The 9,423-nt window shown below is 50.8% G+C and overlaps 1 protein-coding gene across 1 annotated transcript in view; it reads left to right on the forward strand.

The window, feature by feature from the left end:
- The first annotated feature begins 2,344 nt into the window (after positions 1 to 2,344).
- The window catches only part of NECAP2 (NECAP endocytosis associated 2), a 9,828-nt gene continuing 2,749 nt past the window's right edge, over positions 2,345 to 9,423 (forward strand). Inside the window, exons 1-4 of the mRNA XM_018574045.1 lie at positions 2,345 to 2,485; positions 2,559 to 2,659; positions 7,913 to 8,017; positions 8,096 to 8,177. Coding sequence (XP_018429547.1) covers positions 2,394 to 2,485; positions 2,559 to 2,659; positions 7,913 to 8,017; positions 8,096 to 8,177 — 380 coding nt within the window. The 5' untranslated portion in view covers positions 2,345 to 2,393. The remainder of the gene's footprint in view (positions 2,486 to 2,558; positions 2,660 to 7,912; positions 8,018 to 8,095; positions 8,178 to 9,423) is intronic.

Consider the following 9,423-nt stretch of genomic DNA (forward strand, 5'->3'; position numbering starts at 1 on the left):
CAATGGACTGAGCTCCTGATCCCTCCCACCTACACCTGCTCCCTACACCTACGTCTCCTATCGTCCCGAGTCTGGTCCAAGGTTCTGAGTCCGGGGCCCAAAAACTAAATGGAATCCAGGAGCCGGCGGAGTGCTTTTGAGGAGCCCCATTGGCACCAACCAGAGAAAAGCTCCACCGGGAGGTGCCAACTGTCAGTTTTAAAGAGGAACCTAACCCACCACGTTAAAGGGCGATTCCACTTTGCCAGATGAGTGTGAGAAGATGGAATTACCTCCACCAATCTGCCAGTGCAGACCAATGACAGGCGCTTCTGACCGCACTGACCAATGAGGAGCACATCTTGGCAAGAAGCGCCTGTCATTAGTCAGTGGGGTCAGAAGCGCCTCTCATTGGTCAGTGGGGTCAGAAGCGCCTCTCATCGGTCAGTGGCGTCAGAAGTGCCTGTCATTGGTCAGTGGGGTCAGAAGCGCCTCTCATTGGTCAGTGAGGTCAGAAGCGCCTCTCATTGGTCAGTGGGGTCAGAAGCACCTCTCATTGGTCAGTGCGGTCAGAAGCGCCTCTCATTAGTCAGAAGCGCCTCTCATTGGTCAGAAGCGACTCTTATTAGTCAGAAGCTCCTCTCATTGGTCAGAAGCGCCTCTCATTGGTCAGTGGGGTCAGAAGCGCCTCTCATTAGTCAGACGCTCCCCTCATTGGTCAGTGCGGTCAGAAGCGCCTCTCATTGGTCAGAAGCGCCTCTCATTAGTCAGAAGCTCCTCTCATTGGTCAGAAGCTCCTCTCATTGGTCAGTGGGGTCAGAAGCGCCTCTCATTGGTCAGTGAGGTCAGAAGCGCCTCTCATTGGTCAGTGGGGTCAGAAGCACCTCTCATTGGTCAGTGCGGTCAGAAGCGCCTCTCATTAGTCAGACGCTCCTCTCATTGGTCAGTGCGGTCAGAAGCGCCTCTCATTGGTCAGTGCGGTCAGAAGCGCCTCTCATTGGTCAGTGGGGTCAGAAGCGCCTCTCATTAGTCAGACGCTCCTCTCATTGGTCAGAAGCACTTCTCATTGGTCAGCGGGGGTCAGGTGAGCGGATTTTAAAATAACAACACTGCTGTGTACATGTCCCGCACCGTCAGCTGCGGAGGGGAAGGAGAATTCATTGACAGAGCAGCCGGGAGGTGGGGGAAAGGTATCCATCTTATAACTGCCCCATGAGGCACTGCAAGGCTGATGGTAACAGGCATGACTGTCAGAGCCATGATGGGATTTGTAGTTAAAGCACAGCTGAAGGCCAGAGTCGCCCACCCCTGCTGTAAAGGACAAGAGAGTGTAGCTCCCCTTTAAGGCGACCTGGCTCCTGGAATTTGTCCAGCCCTGTTGTAGGTGAATGTCTAAGACTACGGGCTAAATGGTGCCATGGCAGTAATATTGATGAACAGCCGGGACAAATCGCACCCTACGGCAGGTGTAGGCAAACACCGCCCCCCCCCCAGCTGTGGTGCAACTACAAGTCCCACAATGCACTGCAAGCCTGGGGGAGCCACAGGCATGACTCCTAGAGGCCGAGAGATGATGGCATTTGTAGTTTCACCACAGCTGGAGTTGCCTAGCCCTGCCCTATAGTGTAAACCACACACAAAGAGACGGGCAAACTCCGGCCCTCCAGCTGTGGTGCAAGTACAAATCCCACAATGCATCTGTCTCTGGGAGTCGTGACTGTGAGAATGCTGCAATGACTCATGGCATTTGTAGTTCCACAACAGCTGGAGGGCCGGAGTTTGGCCACCCCTGGTCTACTAGCATGTTGTAGTGAGGGGGTGTACATGATATAAGATTGCATATTGGCCAAGCTCTGCCATGGTGCGCGATGGCCTAGCTGTCTCCTACGCAGTACAGCAGGGGCTGACAACCTGTAATCACTGCCCAGTCCAGTGACAAGGGGTTATTCTATATTTATAGTGTTATATGAAACCTTGTATTGTGCAGCTTCCCCTTTGACAAGCTGAGTTTGTGGCAGTGATTGTAGGCTGGAAATAAAGAGGTGCGCTTCGCCGAGTGGCCTCTAGAGGCGCTCTGGTGGAGATGGAGTGCACTTCTCGCACTGGCGTCTAGGGGCGCTGTGCTGGAAGAAGCGTGCGCTTCCCAGCCTGGCCACTAGGGGGCGCTGTGCTGGAAGACGCGGGTGCTTCCCACTCTGGCCACTAGGGGAGCTGTTTGTTAATCCGGAGGAATGCTGTCAACTGACTACATTGAGCTCTGTTGGGAGCAGGGCTGCGCTTCCCCCGGCTGACCTCTGGAGGCGCTGTACTGTTCTGTCAGGGGCGCGATCACCTGATAGTACATTGTGCTGCGCAGGAGAAGCTCTATCCTCAGCTGGCCAGAGAGAAGCGGAAGTGCTGCTGGGTGTAAGAAGATGGCAGACAGCGATTACGAATCGGTGCTCTGTGTGAAGCCGGAAGTGCACGTCTACCGGATCCCACCCCGGGCCTCCAACCGGGGATACCGGTGAGTGCGGGGGGTTTCTCCTTGATGGCGGGTGGTGTGTGCGGGCTCTGACCGCTCCCTCTCTATCATGCAGGGCAGCGGAATGGCAGCTGGACCAACCGGCCTGGAGTGGGCGCCTCCGGATCACCGCCCGGGGTAATATCGCCTTCATCAAGCTGGAGGACCGAACTACAGGTCTGTATACATCCTACTGTATACCCCTATATACCTCCTCTATATACAGGGAGGACCGAGCCACAGGTCTGTATACATCCTACTGTATACCCCTATATACCTCCTCCTATATACAGGGAGGACCGGACCACAGGTCTGTATACATCCTACTGTATACCCCTATATACAGGGAGGACCGAGCCACAGGTCTGTATACATCCTACTGTATACCCCTATATACCTCCTCTATATACAGGGAGGACCGAGCCACAGGTCTGTATACATCCTACTGTATACCCCTATATACCTCCTCTATATACAGGGAGGACCGAGCCACAGGTCTGTATACATCCTACTGTATACCCCTATATACCTCCTCTATATACAGGGAGGACCGAGCCACAGGTCTGTATACATCCTACTGTATACCCCTATATACCTCCTCTATATACAGGGAGGACCGAGCCACAGGTCTGTATACATCCTACTGTATACCCCTATATACCTCCTCTATATACAGGGAGGACCGAGCCACAGGTCTGTATACATCCTACTGTATACCCCTATATACCTCCTCTATATACAGGGAGGACCGAGCCACAGGTCTGTATACATCCTACTGTATACCCCTATATACCTCCTCTATATACAGGGAGGACCGAGCCACAGGTCTGTATACATCCTACTGTATACCCCTATATACCTCCTCTATATACAGGGAGGACCGAGCCACAGGTCTGTATACATCCTACTGTATACCCCTATATACCTCCTCTATATACAGGGAGGACCGAGCCACAGGTCTGTATACATCCTACTGTATACCCCTATATACCTCCTCTATATACAGGGAGGACCGAGCCACAGGTCTGTATACATCCTACTGTATACCCCTATATACCTCCTCTATATACAGGGAGGACCGAGCCACAGGTCTGTATACATCCTACTGTATACCCCTATATACCTCCTCTATATACAGGGAGGACCGAGCCACAGGTCTGTATACATCCTACTGTATACCCCTATATACCTCCTCTATATACAGGGAGGACCGAGCCACAGGTCTGTATACATCCTACTGTATACCCCTATATACCTCCTCTATATACAGGGAGGACCGAGCCACAGGTCTGTATACATCCTACTGTATACCCCTATATACCTCCTCTATATACAGGGAGGACCGAGCCACAGGTCTGTATACATCCTACTGTATACCCCTATATACCTCCTCTATATACAGGGAGGACCGAGCCACAGGTCTGTATACATCCTACTGTATACCCCTATATACCTCCTCTATATACAGGGAGGACCGAGCCACAGGTCTGTATACATCCTACTGTATACCCCTATATACCTCCTCTATATACAGGGAGGACCGAGCCACAGGTCTGTATACATCCTACTGTATACCCCTATATACCTCCTCTATATACAGGGAGGACCGAGCCACAGGTCTGTATACATCCTACTGTATACCCCTATATACCTCCTCTATATACAGGGAGGACCGAGCCACAGGTCTGTATACATCCTACTGTATACCCCTATATACCTCCTCTATATACAGGGAGGACCGAGCCACAGGTCTGTATACATCCTACTGTATACCCCTATATACCTCCTCTATATACAGGGAGGACCGAGCCACAGGTCTGTATACATCCTACTGTATACCCCTATATACCTCCTCTATATACAGGGAGGACCGAGCCACAGGTCTGTATACATCCTACTGTATACCCCTATATACCTCCTCTATATACAGGGAGGACCGAGCCACAGGTCTGTATACATCCTACTGTATACCCCTATATACCTCCTCTATATACAGGGAGGACCGAGCCACAGGTCTGTATACATCCTACTGTATACCCCTATATACCTCCTCTATATACAGGGAGGACCGAGCCACAGGTCTGTATACATCCTACTGTATACCCCTATATACCTCCTCTATATACAGGGAGGACCGAGCCACAGGTCTGTATACATCCTACTGTATACCCCTATATACCTCCTCTATATACAGGGAGGACCGAGCCACAGGTCTGTATACATCCTACTGTATACCCCTATATACCTCCTCTATATACAGGGAGGACCGAGCCACAGGTCTGTATACATCCTACTGTATACCCCTATATACCTCCTCTATATACAGGGAGGACCGAGCCACAGGTCTGTATACATCCTACTGTATACCCCTATATACCTCCTCTATATACAGGGAGGACCGAGCCACAGGTCTGTATACATCCTACTGTATACCCCTATATACCTCCTCTATATACAGGGAGGACCGAGCCACAGGTCTGTATATATCCTACTGTATATCCCCTTTTATATATTGGGAGGACTGAGCCACAGGTCTGTATACCCCTCTATATACAGGGAGCACCGGACCACAGGTCTGTATACCCCTCTATATACAGAGAAGACCGGACCTCCTCTATCGCTCTCGATCACCGAAACTCAGGTCTATTTTCTAATCTAAATCCACTGTATACTACCAAAATATCAACTATATATAGTGTCTCCCCCCCCCCCCCCCCGCCGTGCCCACGCCACCGGCCGCGTAAGCCACGCCCACCGCACAGGACGCTGAAGCCGCGCACGCCGCTGCTCTACTCCTCGACGTGATCTCCCTCACTCGTCGCTGGCCCGCCGACAATCGAGGGCCCACCTTCTGAAGCCAGTGGTGGACGGAGCTGCAGTATGTACTATACCCAGATATACTGTATACTGGGAGGACCAACTCACGGGTCAGTATATGCTCCCATATTGTGTATTACCCCTGTATACATTATGTACTCTATACACTTACCGTATACCTCTGTCTTCTCTCTTATATATTATATACCAGCTGTATATAGTCTATAGCCCCCCCCATACACATTCTGAGGGCCCTTTAATGATGATACAAGACACAATGAATCCCCAGCACACCTGCCAGATGGCCTGCAACAAAACAAATGACCCGTCTAACAGTATGTGTTAACAACAGAGATTTTCATTGCACAAAACTTTTGCCAGAAATAAGTAGAAGCCGCACTGCCACCTTCAAGGCTCCTCTGCAAAGTGTGGTCCTATACGAGTCTCCAAGTGGGAGCATATTGATGCTGTCGATAAAGGAGAACTATGGGGTCAGGGCTTCTCCCCATAGTTCTCCTTAGGGTAACGGGAGCACACAAACTAGCGTCCTCCCGTCACCCTAGGCTCAGTATATAGGGGGCTACAGCTCGCGGTATACTGAGACCGCCGCAGCCGGAGCGGATCCCTACATCGACGTCTGGATCCGCCCAGCTGCGTGAGTGACAGCTGGCTCCATCGACGCATTGGGGGGATCCCAGTATGCATTTGTGGGTGCTGGGCCTCCGCTGGGTCCCTGCACCAAGTGAGGAGGAGAAGGCTGCCTCCTGGTACACCTGCATTTAATTTATGGACTGCATCAATATGCTCCCACTAGGAGACTCGTATAAATCGAGTTAGGACCGCACTTCACAGAGGTGCCTTGACGGTGGCAGTGCGGCTTCTTCATATTTAGACGGGTAATTTGTTTTGTTGCAGGTGTGCTGGGGATTCTTCGTGTATTGTTGTCAGCCTTCCCATGTGCACCCTGCTACAAAGGCTGGTTATACATTTTATGCCGTTACCTTCTTTTTCTAGTCCCCTTAATGATGAGACGCCTTGTTTGTATTTATCTGCGTTACAGCCGGAAGAAGCTCTCCTCTTGCCCATAGCGGCCAATCATTTTCTCTCTTTCATTCAGCTAAATTGCTTTTTAGATGCTGAAAGGAAGATGTTGATTGGTTGTCACAGGCCGTGTGATATACAAGGTGCAGAGTCAGTCTTGTGATTTTTGCTGAATTCCATCTGGAAGTGCTGAGTCAGGTCCTCCCAGAGAGCGATGAGGAAGTGAGAGGTTGGGGTGTTACCTGCCCCCCCCCTTGCTCCCTTCCCCCCCCGGGCTGTGCAGTCAGGACGAGTTCAGCTATTCCCACTTGTCAGATATCTCGTGATTTCCCCCTTGTTGTTTCTCGCTTCCTTCCTACACATCCTCTCCTTACCCACCGCACAGAGCGGCTGCCATCCTCTCCCCGTATACACACTGTGGGTGAAGATCCGCCATGACAGGAGGACTCGGAAGAGGCAGAGCAATGCTTATGTGTCACAGTGCTGACACAGACCCCGAATCTAGGGAGAGCTCAGTGTTATGTGCCGATGGGGGGGACCTGTCACCCTGCGGACCTGTCACCCTGAGTTCATTAAAGGAGAACTACGGGGTCAGTGTTTTCCCCCATAGTTCTCCTTAGGGTAACGGGAGGACACAAACTAGCGTCCTCCCGTCACCCTAGGCTCAGTATATAGGGAGCTACAGCTCGCTACTGAGACGCCGAAGTGGATCCCGACATTACTGTCTGGGTCCGCCCAGTGGCGTGAAAATAAGACAAATTACCAGAGGTGCACCGAAATGGAAATTTCAAAACCGAAATAAAAGAAAATTAGCAGGCAGAAAAAAACCAAACATGTTTTATTTTTTTTAACATATTTTATTTTTTAGAAACTTTTTTATTTTTTACTTCACTTTTAAGGGCTAAACAGACCCCTGATATTTCCCTTTTTAAAATGGAAAAAGAGCCCTCGGAGACGCGCACAGAGCCCTCAATCTTTTTTTTTTTTTTTTTTTTGTATCCCCTGTTATCAATGAACACGAATCCTTTATACTGAGTGTTCATTGATAACACGAGGACAGAGTATGTTTACTATAACCACAATCATGAATGAACAGGAAGTGATGTAGATCACTTCCCATTCATTCATAATTGAGGATATAGTAACCGTACTCTGTCAATTATATACAAACACTCAGTGATCACATGACTGCCTGTACTCACTCTCCTCTCTGACACGCCGGACTGTGATAAGAGGCTGAGCGGTGAGGGAGGAGAGACGCCGGTTGCTCACAGCGCTCTCCTCCCGCAGCGCTCAGCCGGCTGTCACACTTTCTCTCCTCCCCGCTGGGACACAAAGGCGGAGGAGAGAAAGCACGGATGCGCCGACGTATCGGCAGGAAAATGTCACTTTCGGCCGATTATAGCGGTGCATCCCTAAAAGTTACATTTTTGTGCCGCGTGTTCCAATGTTCTGCCGCACGTAATAAATAAAGTTTAGTGAAAGGGGAAACCACCAGCACGGCGATAGCTGATAACGTTGCAGCACACGGCGAGCCGGCAAGTCACGCTGTCCGTCCTCTCTCCTCGGCAGGTGAGCTGTTCGCTCAGGCCACGGTGGAGCAGTTTCCCGGCATCGCGGTGGAAAGCGTCACCGACTCCAGCCGATATTTTGTGATCTGCATCGAGGACGGGAACGGTGAGTGTCTCCTCATGTGCGCTGTGTATGTAGAAGAGTCTTGTGGCATCATCCGTGTCTGACACTCTGCTCTATCAGGGCGACGGGCGTTCATTGGGGTGGGGTTTGCGGACAGAGGAGACGCGTTCGACTTCAATGTGGCCTTACAAGATCACTTCAAGTAAGTTCCCCCGATGACTGTTACTCTCTCTCTCTCTCTCCCCGTTAACATGGAGCGCTCCGGTTCTGAACGTTCATTGTTAAAGGGACACTAAACGCCGGAGTTCAATCTTACAAATCCATCCGAGTCCCTGAACTCTGAGCAACAATGTATCTTATTTGTGTGTCACTCGGCTGCAGATCCTCCAATCATCTCCGACACCGTCCTTCCTTCTGGAGGGGTGACTACGTCTGTTCCCCGTGGTCCCTGTGTGTTGTAAAGTAGTCACCACTCCAAGCTCCGCCCCCTCCGGGATGGACTGCAATCTCTATACAAATCAGTAAACTAAACCTGAGTAGTCCATCCCGGGGGGGCGGAGCTTGGAGTGGTGACTACTTTACAACACATGGATGGACTGCAATCTCTATACAAATCAGTAAACTAAACCGGAGTAGTCCATCCCGGGGGGCGGAGCTTGGAGCGGTGACTACTTTACAACACATGGATGGACTGCAATCTCTATACAAATCGGTAAACTAAACCTGAGTAGTCCATCCCGGGGGAGGAGCTTGGAGCGGTGACTACTTTACAACACATGGATGGACTACAATCTCTATACAAATACAAATCAGTAAACTAAACCTGAGATTGTAGTCCATCCCGGGGGAGGAGCTTGGAGCGGTGACTACTATACAACACACACAGGGACATGGGGAACAGACGTAGTCACCCCTCCAGGAGGAAGGACGGTGATCAGAGATGATTGGAGGATCTACACCCGAGTGATACACAAATGTTCATAGTTGAGGTATTTATTCAGCGCCGACAATTTACGCAGTGCTTTACACAGTGCACATTCACATCAGTCCCCGCCCTTCAGGAGCTTGCAATCTAAGGTCCCCATCTCACATACATACATACATACATACATACATACATACATACATACATACATGGGCCAGTTACAGACGGGGGCCAATTACCCCTTCCAGCATGTCTTTGGAGTGTGGGAGGAGACCCACGCAAGCACGGGAAGAACATACAAACTCCATGCAGATAGTGTCCCGGCTTGGATTCGACCCAGGGACCCCCCAGTGCTGAAAGGCAGAAGCAGTAAACCAGGGGTAGCAAACCTCCTCCGGCCCTCCAGCTTAGGTGAAACTACAAATCCCATGATGCACCTCTCTCCGGGAGTCGTGGCTGTGAGAACCTTGCAATCCCTCATGGGATTTGTAGTTCCACCGCAGATGGAGGGCCGGAGGTTTGC

The sequence above is a fragment of the Nanorana parkeri genome, unplaced genomic scaffold (genome assembly GCF_000935625.1).
Source record: "Nanorana parkeri isolate BGI_ZX_2015 unplaced genomic scaffold, ASM93562v1 scaffold2694, whole genome shotgun sequence".
Lineage (NCBI taxonomy): Eukaryota > Metazoa > Chordata > Amphibia > Anura > Dicroglossidae > Nanorana > Nanorana parkeri.